The sequence below is a fragment of the Hyaloscypha bicolor genome (assembly GCF_002865645.1).
Source record: "Hyaloscypha bicolor E unplaced genomic scaffold K444scaffold_52, whole genome shotgun sequence".
Classification (NCBI taxonomy): Eukaryota; Fungi; Ascomycota; class Leotiomycetes; order Helotiales; family Hyaloscyphaceae; genus Hyaloscypha; species Hyaloscypha bicolor.
In genome coordinates this window covers 538,748-557,282 of record NW_020194554.1, presented here as the reverse complement: position 1 = coordinate 557,282, position 18,535 = coordinate 538,748, and the positions used below count along the sequence as shown (strand labels likewise).

General features: G+C 35.1%; 2 protein-coding genes across 2 annotated transcripts; one reads left to right on the top strand and one right to left on the bottom strand.

Moving 5' to 3' along the window:
- Window positions 1–10,883: 10,883 nt before the first annotated feature.
- Window positions 10,884–12,473, top strand: K444DRAFT_610054 (FAS1 domain-containing protein). The gene is made up of 3 exons (XM_024879673.1): window positions 10,884–11,398; window positions 11,459–11,916; window positions 11,979–12,473. Exons 1-3 carry the CDS (start codon window positions 10,973–10,975, stop codon window positions 12,340–12,342), a joined length of 1,248 nt encoding a protein of 415 aa, XP_024740103.1. The 5' UTR covers window positions 10,884–10,972; the 3' UTR covers window positions 12,343–12,473.
- Window positions 12,474–15,145: 2,672 nt separating this feature from the next.
- Window positions 15,146–17,499, bottom strand: K444DRAFT_329842 (uncharacterized protein). Its single transcript, XM_024871950.1, has 2 exons — window positions 16,639–17,499; window positions 15,146–16,590 (listed from the first exon to the last, which is right to left on the bottom strand). Exons 1-2 carry the CDS (start codon window positions 17,306–17,308, stop codon window positions 15,425–15,427), a joined length of 1,836 nt encoding a protein of 611 aa, XP_024740102.1. The 5' UTR covers window positions 17,309–17,499; the 3' UTR covers window positions 15,146–15,424.
- Window positions 17,500–18,535: the final 1,036 nt, after the last annotated feature.

The window sequence follows — 18,535 nt, the reverse complement described above, 5'->3', positions numbered from 1 at the left end:
TATAGTTAGAGATATCTGGAAGTATAAAAAGTAATTAGTAAGTATTAATACTATAGATTAGAAGATCTTTATTAAATTTATAAAGAATTTTATTTTGGATCTAGAGAACTATAATAATAATATTTTTACTAAGTTTAAAAATACTAAATAATAGCTAGGCTAGAGTATCTAAAGCTTTATATCTTACTTAGATAGCCTATTAGATAATTTAGGATATATAGGTTTATTATAAAAGCAAAATAACTTATTTAGTAGCTTAAGGCAAGAAATCCGAGATAAGATTAATTATTAAGGAAATACTTTATAAGAAAAAGAAAAGCTTATCTTTACTATTATAAGAGTTAAGAATAATTTAAACCTATCTATTTAATAGAAATATAATAATAAGCTAACGGGATAGTAAAAGAAAGAAAATAAGAGAAAAGAGAAAGGAAATAATAAAGAGAAATAAAAGAAAAGTATATTTCTATTATAAGGTTTATAAAACCAGGATAATAAAGATATAGTAATAGAATCTAATATAGTACCCGTATTAGGATCTATAAGATCAGATATAATTTGCTTTATTTATTAGAAGAAGAGTTATTATACTATTACTTGTCCTAATTAAGGGAAACCGACTTGCTATAACTATAATAAGTTTAGCTATAAAGTATATAAGTATCTAGAACTAAAGAAGCCGGGAAATAGATATATTCTATAATAGTTATACTTATTTATATTATAAAAGGCAAGGCCCCTAAAACGAAAATAGTAATTAAGATTACTATTAAGATAAGAAAAGATAGATAAAGAGTTAGAGTATTAGTAGATTCAAATATAGAGGCTAATTATATAAAAAGGAGATTAGCTTTAGATATAAGTATTTTATTAATATTAAGGGTAACTCTTTTATTCTTACTAGAAAAAAAGAGAATTTATTTATATAGAGATTATATTCTTGGGATTATTACTAAGAATATACTAGAGAATTAAAAGAAGGCTAATATATATTTTATATTATATAATTTTAATCTAAATTATATTAATATAATACTTGAATTTCTATAGTTTTACTAAGTTAATTTCCTAATTTCCTTTAGAAAAATAATATAGAAATACTAGATTTAATTATAGAAAATTAAAGTTCTAAATACTAGAAAGTTTACTAAAGTAGTAAAGTATAAAATATATGTTTTTCTATTAACTACCTATCCTATAATAAATAGCTAAAGAATTACTATTATTACTATTAATAAAATAGTTATATTTCTTAAGAAGTATTAGGACCTTTTCCAAATATTCTTTATAAAGGCTATAGATATATTACCTAATTACTATATAATAGAATATTATATAGATTTAGAACCAGGGTTCTACTTATTATATAATTCTATATATACTTTATTAGAAAGAAAGCTTAAAGTCTTTCGAGAATATCTTAATACTAGTCTAGAAAAGAAATAAATCCGTTATTTTACTAGTCTAGCTAGTATTCTAATTATATTTATTTTAAAGAAAGAAGGCAACCTATATTTATATATTAATTACCGGAGTCTAAATAAGATTATTATTAAGAACTAAATACTATTATTACTTATTAGTAAGACTATAAATAGGCTTTATAGAATAAAGATATATATAAAGCTAGACTTAAAAGATACTTATTATTAGTTATAAATACGAGAGAATAATAAGTAAAAGATAGTATTTCAAATATATTATAAATATTTTAAGTACTATATTATATTCTTTAGACTATTTAATATTTTAGTAATATTCCAGGTATATATTAATTATATATTAGTAAACCTTATAGATATTATTTATATAGTTTATCTAGATAATATTTTAATTTATTTAGAGAATCCAGAATAATATATAATAATAGTCTAATATATATTCGAATAATTATAATAATACTAGCTCTTTATAAACTTAGTAAAATACGAGTTTAATATAGAGAAAGTAAAGTTCTTAGGATTTATAATTAGTTTAAATAGTATAGAAATAAAAGCTAGTAGGATTATAGCTATTAGGAAATAGCTAGCTCTAAAAAATAATATTCGAGAAGTTTAAGTATTTCTGGGTTTTACTAACTTTTACTAGAGGTTTATTTATAAATATTCTAGGATAGTAAAAGAGTTAACTAATTTATTAAAAACTGGTAGAAACTTATAATATTATTTTAGTTAAATAAATAAGATAAATAGGGCTTTTAAGAAGCTATAAATTATATTTATAATAGTACTAATTCTTTATTATTTTAACCTAGCCTTAAAGATTTATATAGAAATAAATGCTTTAGAATTTATAATTATAAGTATAATTTCCTAGCTCTTTAGTAAAAAAGTAAAAGCCAGGGAATATCCTATTATTTTTTATTTAAAGAAAATATTTATAATTAAAAGTAAGTATAAGATATATAATTCTAAGCTCTTGGCTATTATTTTAATATTTTATATTTAGTAGTATTATCTAGTATATATCCGGTATATTATTATTATTAAGATAGATTATAATAACTTGAAATACTTTATAACTAAAAGAAAACTAAATAGTTAATAAATAAGATAGGTAAAGAAGCTAGCTATTTTTGATTTTGTTTTAGAATACCGGCCAGGATATAATAACCTTACTAATAGGCTATTAAGAAGGCCAGACTTTATAGCAGATATAAATAAAAATACTTTACTATTTATATTTTATAATAAGTTATAAAATATAAAATAAAAAGCCTTATAGGTAATAGTAATAAGATACTATATTATTTCTATAATACTATAATTTAAGGCCTAGAAGAAAGAAGATAAATACTTCTTAATTAGTAAAATACTAAGAAATTCCAAAAGAGAAATCTATTTTAGTAATAGAATAGTACCGGAAATACTACTACTTGAGTATATTATTAGTATAGCTAATTATAAATAGTATATACTATAAATTCTAGCTATATAGGTAGCTAGGTCCGAAATAGTATATAAAAAAGGCGAAAAGATACTATTTAAACTACTATTATAGTACTAAAGGCTCGATTTATTAATATAATACTAGTAATATAAATAGTTCTTAAAAAAGACTTTTACTAGAGCTATTAAGACTTGGGAACTTAATATATCTGGGTTATTAAAATATTAGAATACTATTTATATACTAAATAAGCCGGGGTTTAAAAAAGAATTATTATAAGCTAACTATAATAACCTTATAGATAGGTATTTTAATACTAGTAAAATACTAGAGATTCTCTAAAGAAAATACTTTTAGTAAAGTATAAAAAAGAATATAAAAGACTATATTAGAACTTGCCCTATATATTAATAGACTAAAATAAAGAAATATTTATTATATAATATATTTAGTTTATTTCTTCTTTTCTCTAAGCTATAGTAAGAAATTACTATAGACTTTATTATAAGGCTATTTTTTTCTATATTTTATAGTAAAGTATATAATTCTATATTTATTATTATTAATAAATATATAAAAATAATATAATATATTCTAATTATTAAGGAAATCTTGGCTCCTGAATTAGTAAAGCTTTTTATATATTATATTATTAAAGACTTTAGTATATTTGCAAATATAATCTCTAATAAAGAATTTGTTTTTATAAATAAGTTCTAGTTAAGTCTATATTTCTATTTAAAGGTTTAATAATAGCTAAGTATAGTATTTTACCTATAAACTAATAAATAAATAAAGAATCTAAACTAAACTCTAGAATAGTACTTAAGATACTATACTAGTTACTAGTAAGATAACTAGGTAATAAAGCTTACTTTTATAGAATTTATATATAATAACTTTATATATTTAATAATAGGAATTTCTCTATTTTATATATTATACGGATTTTATCCTAGTATTAAACTATATATTAAGGATAATATTCTAGAAGAAAAGATATTAGTAATATAAGAAAGAATATAAAGAATTTAAATAGAATAAAAGATACTAGAAAAGTAATAGTAAGAAATAGTAGATATATAGAAAAAGTACTATAATAAGAAATATATTAATAAGAAATTTAATATATATAATAAAGTTATACTTTATATAAAGAATATTTAATTACTATAACCTAGTATAAAACTAGTAAATAAATATCTTGGCTCTTTTAAAGTTCTAAAAGTTATAGGAATATATAAATAAATATATTACTTGAAATTATTATTATTATATTAGATCTATAATATTTTCTATATTTCTTTCTTGAAACTATAATAGAACCAGAACCGGTCGAGATTAAGGACAAAGAAGAATTCGAGATAAAATCTATTATAGCCTATAAGAAGAATAGAAAAGAAAGAAAATATCTTATTTATTAGAAAGGCTATTTATTAGTAAATAATATATAGGAACTACTAAATAATCTAAAGAATATAGCTCAAGAATTATAAGAATACTTGAAAAAAAGTAATATTATAATACTATTAGCTAAATAGAGATATAAAAGATAAATGCTTTTATTAGGAAACTATTAAAAACTATATATTTATTTTTGGAAAAACTATATAAAAGTTACTAAGAACTTTAAAAACTCTAATTTCTATATTTTATAAATATTTCATTCTTATAACTACTTTCTACTATTCTTATTATTATTCTTATTAGGATTCTCTCGAGAAATAAATAGTAAATTAGCCTATAAAGCTATTAGCTATTAATAAAAAATAAGAAAGAAATAAGCTTACTTAATACTAAAGAATATTAACTATACTATTAAGAGTACTTTATACTTATATTAAGCTAGTAAGAATTACTTAACTTATTTCTTGAATTATTAAGGGAATCTATTAGTCTTAAATAATAGCTTTAATATAAGAAATATATACTATTTAGTATAGAAGAAAGATAGTAATAGCTTTCTTTCTTTTAGATAAAGAATAAGAAAAATACTTATATATATTAATAGCTTAAAAAAAGTGGTTTAATTATATTATATATATTTAAGAAATCTTAGATAATATTAGAATAGGAAATAAATAAAGAAAATTATAACTTATAGAATTATATTTCTTATTTTTAAAGTAGTAGTAATTATATACTAAGTAATTATTACTCTTAATATAAGTAAGGTCAGGAAACTTAGTAATATTCTTGGAATATTAAAGATAATAAGGTCGAATTAAGGATATAAAAGTATTAGCTAAATAGATAGTAATAGGCTAATAAGTACTAAGAGAAGTATTTATCTTAATAGATAAAGAAATAGAAAAGGAAATTAGAAGAGAACTTAAATAAAGCTTAAAGAAGCTTAAAGAAGCTTAAAGAAGGCTTAAAGAAGAAAGATAAGAGACAGAAAGAGCTAGATATAGTATTATAATTAAAGAAAGGGAAGATTAGTTAGTAGGAAAAGAGAGGCCTTTTTATAATATCTTTTTCCCGAATAGTAATTACGAATTTGGAACCGGCTCTATACTAGGAATATCCAGAAAGTTCTAAAAAAGGAATTTATAAATAAACTAGAAAATCGGATTAACTTTTCCAAGCTCTTGGGCCTATAGAGTAATAATTTATTTATAAATAGAGGCTAAGTTAGAATTTATAAACTAATTAGAAGACCGGAAGAGTTTCCTATCTAATAATATATGCCATATCCGTACTACTTTTATAAGAAGGAATTACTAGAGGTAATTTGCGAATTAGCTAGACAGGATTAGTAAACTATATTCTTAAGTCTATTACCTGGTATAATAATAAGGTAATTATAGGAAGTTTTTAGGAAGAACTAATAGCCGGAAAGATTTCAGGGAATTATTTATAAAGCTATTTATAGTTCTCTCAGGCCTCTTAGGGACAAGGGCCCAGAGAGGGGGTTAATATAATAGGTATATATAATAATATATGAATAGTTATTAGATATTATAGATCTAGTTTTCTATTTTAGGTAAAACTTGCAATCGGAATTATATAGATCGCATAGGATCGTATTTCCTAGTTAAGTAAAGTGCTTTGCAGGCTTGGCTAAGTACTAGGGAATATATAGGGAGACGCTTCTAGCTTTGAAAAGGGGCATTAATTAGTTTTTTATTAGAATTAACTCTTGGAATTAGTTATACTTGCAAGCGTTACTCTATAGCTTATTTACCTTAACTACTTATATATTACCCTACTATTATATACCTTATATAAAAGTAACTTATAATTATATTTTTATTAAAAAAGTCTTTATATATAATTCTTTAATCTTTTAAAATTTCTATTATTTACTATAATATAAAATTTAATAAGATTTTAAGTTATTTATAATTATATATAATATCTTTATTATTTTAAGCTTATATTATATATAAAGTCTTATTATTAACTATTTTTTAAATAATACTTATATTATAGCTTTATTTAATAATTATATTTTTTAATATATAAATTCTTTTAATTATTATTAATTATTAAAAGGATTTATAAGATTAAAATTAATATTTTAATATATATAAGACTATATTATATAACTAAGTTAAGAAAAACTAATAACTTTATATATATAATTTATAAAACTAATATAAAAAGTTATTAATATTTAAATAATATATATTTATTAATATAAAGCTCTTAAATTAAGTATTTTTATATTTCAAATATAGATCTATATATAATATAATATATAAAAAGTAATATATATTTTTTAATTTTAAATTAAAGTTTAAAAAATTTTAAAATTTTAAATCTTTAAATCACTGAATTATAATTATCTTTTGAAAGTTAAAATTATATAAAATAATAATATTAGAGTAATTTTATGGTTTTTTTATTTTATAATATTATATAATATAAAAGTTATATTAATATTTATAAAGTTTTAAAAGAATTATTAAAAGCTTATTATATTATAAAATAATAAGTATTCTTATTAAATATTATTAAAAGTAAATTTGATATATAAAATGGATCTCATATATAAAAATTTGGATTATTATATAAAGTAAGTACTTTTTATTTAAAGTTAAAAGTAAGAGTTAAGAAAATTTAAAAATTTAATCTTTAACTTATAATTATACTTTAAAAGATACAATTATATAAAATATTAATATATTTCTTAAAACTATTATAATAAAGTAGTAATTTTATAATAATTTTGATTTATTATAATATATAATATAAATCCTATATTAAAATGAAATAAAATTATTAAAGGTTTATTATAGTAATAAATATTAGGTATTTCTACTATATATTATTAAAAGTGAGTTTATATACTAAGGGGATCTTATATATAAAAAAATTAGACTCTTATATAAGGTGGTTGTGTTTTAATAAATTAAAATATTTTTATTACACGCGTGTTTTGGTGCGGGACGTGTTTTGGTACGGGACTTCGGTTAATTTGACCCTGAATTAATGCGCAATCGCAGATTTTTGACGTATGGGTTCCTGGCATAGAAATCGGAGGCCTGGGCTATCCTTTTCTCTTCTTCTGGGTCGAATTTGGCCATGGTATTGATATTTAATTAATTAAAATCGATATAATGGTAAAAAAAATGACCGTATCGCTGATACGCACTAAACCCGCAGGGACGTAGGGGATTTAGTGCAAGTCCTGACGCACGATTAGGGCGATCTGTCGGGCCCACTTTATTGGTCGCCTTGAATGCGGTTCGAAGGAGAGTTGGGTTTAATCGTTCGGCGCTTCCCACCTAGTCTCGCTTAGTGACACTCACTAGGTGAGGGCCACCAATACGCAAAGCATACCAATATGCAAATCCGAGATTTTGGTTATACCTCACCAAAAATTGCCCTTTAAATTCTCATAACGCAATATATTAAAAAGGTGTCTATATAGTGGAAATTAATTCTAAGACTAAGATCCTTTTGTTTATTAAATTTAAAGAGCAAAAAATAAAGGCGTTACTATTTTTGAACTTTGTATAGTTTTCCTGTATAACTTTATATAGGGCAAATCAGGCAGATTTGTACTATAATAATGCCTTAATTTTTTAATCTTAAAATTTACTAAGCTAAAGGGTCTATATATCAGGATTAATCCCTCTTACTTAAATACTATTTTAATGCGTTGCCTTGTGAGAATTTAAAGGGCAAAAAGGGGAGTTTTTTGGTGGGGTATTACCAAAATCTCAGATTTGCGTATTGGTGTGCTTTGCGTATTGGTGGCCCTCACCTAGTGAGTGTTACTAAGCGAGACTAGGTGGGAAGCGCCGAACGATTATACGAAAAAGGGACTGAACGAGGTTCAGCCTCATGACTACGGAAAGCCGTAAGGACATAATATACCAGCAAACTTTTCACTTACGACTTATAACTTATGACTCGGCTAGCACGTGCTCACCTCTCGAGGCACTAGCTATACTAATATTAAGATATATTAAAATAAAGCTTTAAGTTATTTTAATAATTAAATTATGAATTAAAAAAATTAAAAAAATAATAAGAGCTTATATTTTTTTTATTTATAATTAGTTAAAAATTATAAGTAAATAATTAAAATATATAATTTAAATTATAGTTATTACAAATAAATAAACTAATTTTAAGCTTTAAAACTTAATTTAAAATTATAAATGAAATTAAACTTATAAATTAATATTAATTTTCTTATATTTAAAAAAAATATTAAACTTAATATATAAAATAAAAGATTAATTACTAAAATAAAAAATCTTAAAATTATAAGTTCTTATATATTTATAATTAAATCAATATACTTAAGCTTATAAATATAATATAATTATATTTAATAAAAAAAAGAATTTTATAAATATAAATAAGAAATATAATAATTTATAAAAATAAAATAAAAAGCTAAAATGTAAATAAAAACATTTATAAATATAAGTAATATAAATATAAGTAATATAAATATAAGTAATATAAATATAAGTAATATAAATATAAGTAATATAAATATAAGTAATATAAATATAAGTAATATAAATATAAGTAATATAAATATAAGTAATATAAATATAAGTAATATAAATATAAGTAATATAAATATAAGTAATATAAATATAAGTAATATAAATATAAGTAATATAAATATAAGTAATATAAATATAAGTAATATAAATATAAGTAATATAAATATAAGTAATATATATAAATATAACTTTAGTATAAAGAGAGGAAAAGTATACTTCCTTTAAATAAGGGTTAGAACTCCCAGAATTAGCCCTCTGGCTAGTATTATCCAGAATTAGGTGGAACTGCGCTCCACCCTACCTCTATACACACCTTGCATTATATGACAAGACAAGACGCCTTGAAATTTGCTGGCCTCTCCTTTAAGATGCTGTCTTTCGACATTTCACATTCTCCATTGTAGCAAGCTTCCATCGACTTTGTGCGTGTTGTAACATTCAACTGAATTGAACTCCTCGCTTATGAAACTTAAGTTTTGTTCACCTTCAAAACTTCAAAGTACCATCCCTTTGCAAGAAGGTCTTGTGGTTACTTCGCTTTACTAACATATTCGACAGCATAGGGCTGCCTTCGTTTGCCCTTTGGAAATCAATTACTGGCGCTGTTTGCTTGAATGGTACTTGAAGAGAGGTAATCTTTTATTGCTGGGTGTTAATGTGTGAATAATCTGCTATACAGCGAGAGTGCACAATGCCTTCGTTGGCTCCAGTATCCTTGGCAAGGAGGAGAAAGTTGCGGGTTGGCTCTCTGCTTCCTCTTTTTCCACAGTTCAGAAATACATGGGATGTTCGCCCAGAAAGATACCATCGGTAGTAACATGCTGGCATGGAAGATCCTTATTCGCGAGGCAATGAGATTTTAAGCCCTTCTTGGTTGTGTGAACCACCGACCTGACTTCAGTAACGACTCAATGTTCGAATCTTGTCACGTACAGCGCTGAGTAAGCCTAATGTGTCGCAACTCCCCTCTGTTTAGTTCGGCCTTAAGGGAACTCTAAAAATTTTTTTTTTTTTTTTTTTTTTTTGGTAATGTGGGAAAGGGACCCTTCCCCTGGCTGCTTCTTCTCCAAGGTGCCCTTGAAACTGGATACCCATACCCGTTTCCTTCTTGGGTTAGAGTTCAGTAACGATTTGCTTTGATAAATGGCCTGCTTGAGGCGCGAGGTTCCATTGGCAGATTTCTGCTCGGCCAACCTGGTGTTTCTTGATCTGACGAATTCTCGCCACTGTGGCTGCGTCCTGCATCATGCGTCCTGCTCCGCCCCCACCGCTTACCTCCAACCTCGGCCATTCGGTGGGAATAGAAGGCAGTGTGGTTCTTTGGCTCGCCCGATAGGAAAGCTGTATTTATCATGAAGACCGCGTTCTCCTCAAACCGCGTCATTCTGGACGGGGGAGTTTTTGTCCGCCAGGTAGATATCAGGGCAGTTGCTAATTTGTGTACCTACCCTGAACGAGGTAGCATTACGTCTATGGTCCAATTGCCCAATTATTGTCTGTAAAGTTGCGTTACAAGCAGCGCCTTGTTCGGCAGTAATCGAACTTTCGACTTATGTGAACGTGGTCAGAGGGATCAAACTCTTAGTTACGAATCTTTCATCCCAGGCTTGTGGAAACTTGAATTGGCTTGTTGAATTGATGTGTTTATCAGTGAGGCTCTTCGAGCATTGGGAAAGTACGAGCATGGCGTGGGTGGTGTCTAGCCTCAATAATTGTTCTTGCGCAACGAGTTATCTTGGTGAGGGACCAAGGCAGCTGAACGGTGAGCCATTCCAGCCTAGTGTATGCAGAGTCAAGCATCGGATCTAAAGTGGAAGGAGGCCTGCGAATTTTCTTACAACTGGTGGCTGCTGAAGGGTAACACAAAACTTTCTTCTGCAAGGCAATGACGCGCCTCACTGCTCAGCCTGCTTGGCAAAATTCCATGTGAATCTCAGCCAACTTCTCTTCAACTAGCCTGGCCATTACATGCAGGACCTTAAATCCTACTTCTTACAAGCAGCAGCCCCTTATGCCTCTCGCTTTTCCTTTGGTGCTCCTTCAACAGCTGAGCTGATTCAACCAATATTCTTCCTTGCAAATAGAATTAAAGTAACTTTATTTTAATCATGTTTTTGACCTTACTTCTTCTATTTATCGTCCAATCTGCTGGGCAGACGCAGACTATCCTAGATTTCAGCCTGAAAACACCTTCGCTCAGCAAACTCGCATCCCTAATTGGAGCATCTCCTCAGCTCTCGTCTCTCCTAATACCAGCCTACAACTTCACATTTCTCGCTCCAACCGATGACGCGATTTCAACCTGGCTCGCTGGGAACCGCTCCCAGAGCTGGATTGAAGCAACTTTGACCTACCACCTTCTTTCCGGTAGCCATCCTACCGCTCTGCTTAGCACAACGCCACAATTTGTTCCAACTGCTCTTTCGAACACTTCCTTCGCTAATGTCACGGGTGGCCAACGCATCGAGGCTTCCAGGCCGAATGAGACAATCTTCCAGTCAGGAAACAAAACGTCCAGCAAATTAGTATCTGGGGTAAGCACACCCTGTGAATGACCTCCCCTGATAACCTGAAACTGACAGATAACCATTTAGGACTATCTAGTTAACGGCGGAATGATCCACATCATCGATTCTGTCCTGCAGATCCCTTCGGATATTTTAAAGACAGTGACAGACGCAGGGCTCTCATACGCCATCGCGATTTTTAACCGAGAGTACTTTTGGAGCGGGTACAATCCCTCTTTCTTCAGCACCGTTACTGTAGCTACGGACATGACATGGTTCGTCCCAAACAGCGCCGCAGCGCTGAATGATATCATCAATGCATCTCCCGCTACGCAAGGGCAGTTTACTGCCCTCGCCAGCTACCACTGCATTGTTGGAAGTGTCCTATACTCGACATCATTCAAGAACGGAACAAAGTTGACCATGTTCTCTGGGCTGCCTGCAATAGTAAGGATCCTGGATGACGGCACTACCTATATCAACTCTGCCAAGGTTATTGCTTCTGATTATTTGATTCAGAATGGTGTGATGCATATCATTGACAGGTGAGGATGTTGTCTATGGCTGCCAGGTGCGAGAGTTGATGCTGATCTCCTACTCGGGGTAGCAATCTGATGCCCGGCAACACCACTGGCCCATCTGCGACAACCTTTCCCACAATTATACCCTCTCCACAGCCGACCAAAAGTGCAAACGGCACAATTCCTCAAGCTCCTCGGGAGCTATCCGTAGCTGCATACACGGGGATTGGCGTTGGAGCTGGGATAACACTTCTACTCATTATAATTGGCGCCATGCTTTGTGTGCGGCAAAAACGACGACTTGCAAACCGGAAGGGGCAATCGAATCGGCAACGCCGTTCCCGTATATTTGAGCTGAGCGCTGGTGTGGATGGAATAGCGCAGTTGGAGACACGAGAGCGATTCCTTGAATTGCCTGTGGGCAGAAATAATAATTCCAGATACAGGTGACTAACGAAGTTTGTGCACAGGCGATTTGCAAGATGGGAGACCTGGCAGAGAATTGTATTATCACTGCAAAAACCGGATGAGTAATTCAAACTCTCAAGTACAGGCTGCCATCGCTTGATGCACATAACCACCTTTTAACAAGTAAACCACTCCCCTCTCCAGTTGAAAATTCCTAAAAGACAAAGTCACCCCATCCCCTTAATTATGACTCCTAACCACGCAGTTAGGTGAACATGAATTGAATTGAATTTCTTTGCCTTTGAAATCAAGATTTTTGCCGCAGTCTAGCCCAGCAACAACTCCATCTCAATCCAAAGTTGGCAGAAATTGCAGAAGAGCAGTTAAATGGCGGATAAAGATCCTGCCCTTGAAAAGATGCTGAAGATTGCCAAGAGAGCAATCCCCAATAGCTCCTCTAATTCCTACTACCAGAAAAGAAGAGACCAATTTGCGGTTGACAATAGCGTATTCTATTATATCAGGAATACCGATATCGTAATGGTATTAGACAAAATCGCCAATATTATTAGCTTCCAATGCAACTACGCTGTCCGCCAGTTACTTGGTAAAGTGATTCAAAAATGACTGTGGATTCCTTTAAGAAGTACAGCACTCTGGCTACAGTTCCTCTTCCAGATATGGCCAGACACGGCCTTCATTGGACGGATTTCTTGCCGCAGAATTCACTGTTCGACCCCAGAAACCCCGATAGCGATATTCGGAAAGCGCGATGCAGTGGAGGGATCTCAGCTGCTATTTGCAAACTCTATTGGAAAATTCATGGAAAAGGATGTATTCTGTTCGTCTAAACTCGTTGTTGTCAGGAATCTCATCGCTGTCAACGTGTAGACTCTAGCAGAGACTAAGGAAAGCAGCCCCATCCTCTAGGAAATCGCACTCAACTATCATTATGCTTAGATAGACAGCTGTGCATCTGATTGCCTCCTCCAGAGAAGATGTGATGCCATTAGAGCAATGTCTTCGTAGATGCGGTTCAGAGAGGACTACGGTATTGCTCAATATTAGCAGACCTTCTTTTATACCAATTTCTAAGCGGCCACGCTTCCAATTCCCGTCTCACCCTATGATGGAAGTTGCGGTTTGCAAGTAGGACCAAATTTTCTATCTGGTAGTATATCACTGTATCTCGGGCTATGTATGCTTTCTCTCGTCGAATGTGTCATAGTTCTTGGAATAAGCAATCCTCCCTCTCTCATTTAATCTACCTCTACTATTCAAAATAATGAATTCATTCACTAGTTTTTCTTACTGCTGCTACTTAGAATAATGGACTCCCTCTATTTTTATATATACCACTACGCCGGGGACATTGAATCCTATCTCTGACTGAATGCACTACTACTCCTCGAGACAATGACCTCCCTCTCCCCACCATTGAAATTCCAGACAATGGATCCTCTCTCTCGCTCTGTATCCCAATACTAGATTGGATGGTGGTTGTCTTCTATTGTTATATAGACCGATGCGACTGGGGACGTCGACTTTGCCGCATTGACTTCACCTTTCTTAGAATATTGAACACACTCATGAACTCACGCAACCCGAGACGGCGGTTTCGACGCACTTGGAAAATTGAACCCTCCATTCTCCGGCTTCTAAATGAGCCATTGAACCCACTTTGATCGAAATATTTTGTACACATTCTACTCGAAGCATTCAAACTCACACAGACATGACCTATGGGCATTATTGCCCCTACCAACACCATGACTATCCCTCAATCACGTATTCTAGCTAACAAGATTATTGTAATTAGGCATGGTGTAACTTTCTCCGCTTTCCTGCTAGGATAGCCTCACATCTCTCCAAAACCTTCGATTCCCACCCTTGTCCTCGTATATGGTAACTATCACTCATGAGACAATACACTTTTATCCTTAAGGGTATGCATTCTCTTTCATCCTCTAGACCTAGCGCTTGCACTAAGAACATCAATTCCTCTCTCAACTACCAAATTCCTTTTAAACTGGTCTATTGCATGCACTTGAGCCCGCACTCACGTCTCTGGGTCTCCAAGTTAGGATAGCAGTGCGCGCCCGGCAACCACAGTCCGCAAGTGCTAGAAGGATTTTGCAATGAGTGTGTCGATGTGTATACAAAATGTCAGTATCTCTCAGTCTTTATATACTCCCATTTCTCGCTTAACTCCTAACAACCATTTCTGCTTTCCCCTTCTGCACATTCTACCTATATAACTACCTCTTCTCCCAGTTATGCCTCCTCGCACATAAACTCGATAGAGGAAGGCGATGATGCATTGTGCCTCGTTTACTCTAATAATCACTCTTCTATCTCCATAATAAAAGAAAGTTACGAAGCGGCTGGTAAAGTGCAAAAAGTCTTGCAGAGTGCGAGCACCGTGTACCTTTCCCCCACTGGTATTACTGCGTCCTCCTCTCGTCTCGTCTTGTGCTGTCAAAGGTCATGCCATTGTCATTAAATTCGTTCGTTGTTCGTTTGCTAAATCTCTCCTGCCACATTTGAAAGCAGGGACTTACATGATTGTAGGTTGGCACCGGAGGCGGTTGTACTACCCACTTCCCAAGGCATTTTGCTATAGATTGGCACACAACAAGATCGAACCTGATATTTACCATCTTCGGAACAGATCTCGACACCATGAGCAACTGGTGCTCGTGATTCTTGTGATCTGTCTTTAAATAGGCCCCGCTCTCCTCGCTTAACCTCCATCATTCCCTAAGAAGGGCGTCCCGCTTGAGACACTTCATTAATTCCCCCAAACGCAATAGACATGTCAAAAGAATTAATTATAAATCAGAAATTAGGGGTGCTTTTGATCATCATTCATAACTCTACTCATTACATCCTGCCATCCATCGTCCCAATCTGAAGGTTCAACGCCTCCCAACCTGTCATGAAATCCAGCCATGCCTTCAAATCTCAGTGTGTTGTGTATCTGATCCAAGCTTGTTTACCCTAGTAGGTATCCAGTTTATCCATCCAAATAACAGAAAGCAGACAGAAGAAATGAATGCCATGCTGCTATGTAAATCGCATTCATCTTGCAGCCGTATCTCATCAATCATAAATGCATTCCCAATTACCACCCACCACCCCGTCTCGGCCCCCGTCTCGGCGGCCCATCATATATGATCTCTCTCTCAATGATCCGCTCATCACTGAACCCGCTCTCACGCTCCCTCCTACGTTCCGCACGCTCCCACTCCTCCCTATCTCTTTCCCTACGCTCCATCTTCTCTCGCTCGCGCTGAATATCGCGAATCCGGTCGCGGCGCTCGCGGCGGATATGCTTGGAGAGTGCGACAAGCTGTTCGACTTCGTCCTGTCTCGTCGTTAGTTTTGTTTTCAGATAGGAGTTTGAGAGGGAGTAATGGGAGAAGGGTGGAAGACGTACATAACGAAGGTACTGCAAAACATAATAGAAGAACTCCGTCTCCTCGAAGTCATATCCTAGCTCCTCAATAGCCTCGCGCACAACAAGATCCTTCGTGATCTCCGTCCACAGTTCACCGAGTCGCTGTTTCGGCGGTGCTCGAGGAGGGATGGGGAAGCCCACACGCATATCATCCCGCTCCTCGACCCTCTCGTACTCACGCTCGTAGGTGGCTCCACCTCCTTCCCGTCGTCGTGATCGAGACGAGATCTCGATTTCTAGGCCCGAGGACTCGCGGCGCGGCTCTGGGAGAGGAGCGGGGTCGCTGTGTGCACTTTCAGCCCGCTCGCGCTCAGCAATGAACTTGCTTCGCCGGACGCCGTTGTATCGCTGCCACGTAATCTCCTGGCTAGCACCTCCTACGCCGTCCATACGCACTCGTTCAGTTCCCGGGGGCACGTCGACGATGTTCCAGTCTTTGGTGGCGCCGTTGTATGCTTCACCGATATAAGCCCGCTCTTCCACCTTCTTGGCGTAGTAATCTCTTTCGTCGTCATCATCTCGAACATCGATTCTGACTCGCTCTTTCTCTCTTATTTCGGGTCTGGCGCTCACGCTGCGTCTTCGGTCGACGGTAAGTCTTGTGTCTTGCACTCGCAGCTTGTCACGCTCTTGCTCGTAGATGAAGGAATCGTCATAGAAGTTATCTCGGCGGGCTGGGGCTGGCGGCGGCTGCGGAGTCCGTGCGCGGGAGCTTGTGTGAATGTCGACTTCGGTGTTGTTGCGTGAGGTGTAGATGTCGATATCGGTCTCTTTCGTGCGTGAGGCTCGTGGTGGTGGGGGCGGGGACGGGGCGGGGGCACGCTCGTAGCCTGGTCTGGGTTTAGCTGATGTGTGTCGTGGTTGACTTGCATACATACCGTGATCAATGTGTCTGTGGTGGGTGATGATTTCTTGATGGATGGGAGGTGCGCGGATTAGCGGAGGGGTCAGAGAGCGCGGAGGGGATGGTGAGGGAGACGGTGAAGGTTGACGCTCGAAGTTGCGGATGCGAACTCGTTCTTCAATTCGTACTGGCGTTGGCGATCGTTCGCGTTCGCGTTCTCGTTCGACGATTCTCTCGCGGTACCGGACTGGCGATGGAGAGCGTTCTCTGATCCGCTCTCTGGTTTCCACTACTCGTGAGCGGAGTCTCTCTGGTGGAGGGGAAGGTGATCGCTGTCTTGTCTCTCGCTCGACGACCCGGGTGCGAACTCTCTCTACCGGAGGTGGAGTGGGTTCTCTCTCAATGATCCTCTCTTGTACTCGCACAGTGCGAATAGGAGATGGAGATCGAGGTCTGGGCCTAGTGACGGTCTCCGTCTTTCGTTCTCTCAACACCATTGGGCCAGGATCGTTTCTACCATAGTCGTCTCGCAGGAATTCGGGACGAGTTCCCTCTCGCTCTCGTCTGATGTAGACATCCTCTTCTTCATAGACTCGATCACGCTCTCGTGTCCGCACTTGAGCTGGAGGAGGGGGTGGTGGAGGGGGTCCATCACGGTAATACTCGCGCTCCTCTGCGTAAACGGTTCCCGCACGCCTGGACATTGCTTCAACTGCTTGTGTTGGGTATTGTGAGCAGCGAGATCTTGGCGCCGGCAGTCAAAGGCTTCGAATTGATAGAATATCGCAGTCTTGATGAGATCTGGCCGGAGGGAGCGGAGGGATTTGTATCGATTGCGGCTGACGGCTCGATGGAGCTGAATCCTGAACTCGGATTACAGGTGGGATGACGAGTGCGTGCGGTGGAGGGGTTGGCGTTTGCAGCGGGAGGGCTGGCTGGTGAGTGAGTGGGAGTGTGATTGAATTTTGAATCGTGCGCTGTCACAGGCCGGCGTGAGCGTGAAACCGACCCAACACACCCCTCCAACTGGTCCGTTTGCCCCCCTGCGAGCTGCACCCTGAGCCAAGTCCAGGTGTCAGCACTGGATCAGTCCTGGAGCGAATCCACTGTTGATGTAATGATGCAGCACGACCGAATAGAGAGAAGAAGTACAGGCTCTGGACTGGGAAATCTGGGGCGGCGATTATAGACACGATGGGCTATATTGGGCGAGCAAGACGATGCTGGGCTGAATGGGGACGATATGGGACTGGCAGCGGCTGGTTCCTGGTGCGAGGATCGATCCGCGGGTTCGCCCGATCTTGGTGTTGGAGGGGAAAACGAGGCGCTGGTCGATTCGCTTGGCGTCACGTGCGCGCTGTGTAACCTACCCTTCGTAAAAATTTCCACGACTCTCTTTCTCAAACTTCTCTTTATTCGTTGCCTTGGGCTTCTAGAATCCGCGACATGGCGGTCTGGATGAGACCCTGCAAACATAGTGAGGCGAATTGGGCAACATTAAGATGATACCGAGTACGTTATTAGGCCAACTCTTGGGCTTCAATTCCTCAGGTGCTCTGCAAACTTTTGGGCTTCAATCAGTCCCGTTTCTTCGCCACTATCACAGCCCCTTTCTCCCGACGCCCTCATGTCTCGGTGCATTCTCGTCTCGCGCATTTGCTGTCAAAAGAACTTTCTCGATAATACACTTTGCCCGTTTGCGACCAAGCTTCACTGGTGATGATTGGGTGGTCTTCGGAGACCTCGGGGACGGCTCTGAATTCTTCATTCGGTAGGCAATTTGCACGGGGTACTTGGGGTGATACCTCCTTTTGAGCTCAGATAGACCTTTATTCAATAGCGTTTCGGAGTGGGGATCGTTCAATGTCTGCAACTTGACGTTCCAGGCCACGGTTCTCGATGTGGACGGGAACATTTCACTGCCCCGCAAA

Bases quoted from the DNA above. Each gene is read 5' to 3' on its own strand.
- K444DRAFT_610054 (XM_024879673.1), top strand. From the start codon at position 10,973: ATGTTTTTGACCTTACTTCTTCTATTTATCGTCCAATCTGCTGGGCAG. The intron at 11,399-11,458 runs GTAAGCACACCC...ATAACCATTTAG, and splicing joins CCAGCAAATTAGTATCTGGG to GACTATCTAGTTAACGGCGG. The intron at 11,917-11,978 runs GTGAGGATGTTG...TACTCGGGGTAG, and splicing joins GTGATGCATATCATTGACAG to CAATCTGATGCCCGGCAACA.
- K444DRAFT_329842 (XM_024871950.1), bottom strand. From the start codon at position 17,308: ATGTCCAGGCGTGCGGGAACCGTTTACGCAGAGGAGCGCGAGTATTAC. The intron at 16,591-16,638 runs GTATGTATGCAA...AACCCAGACCAG, and splicing joins CCACAGACACATTGATCACG to GCTACGAGCGTGCCCCCGCC.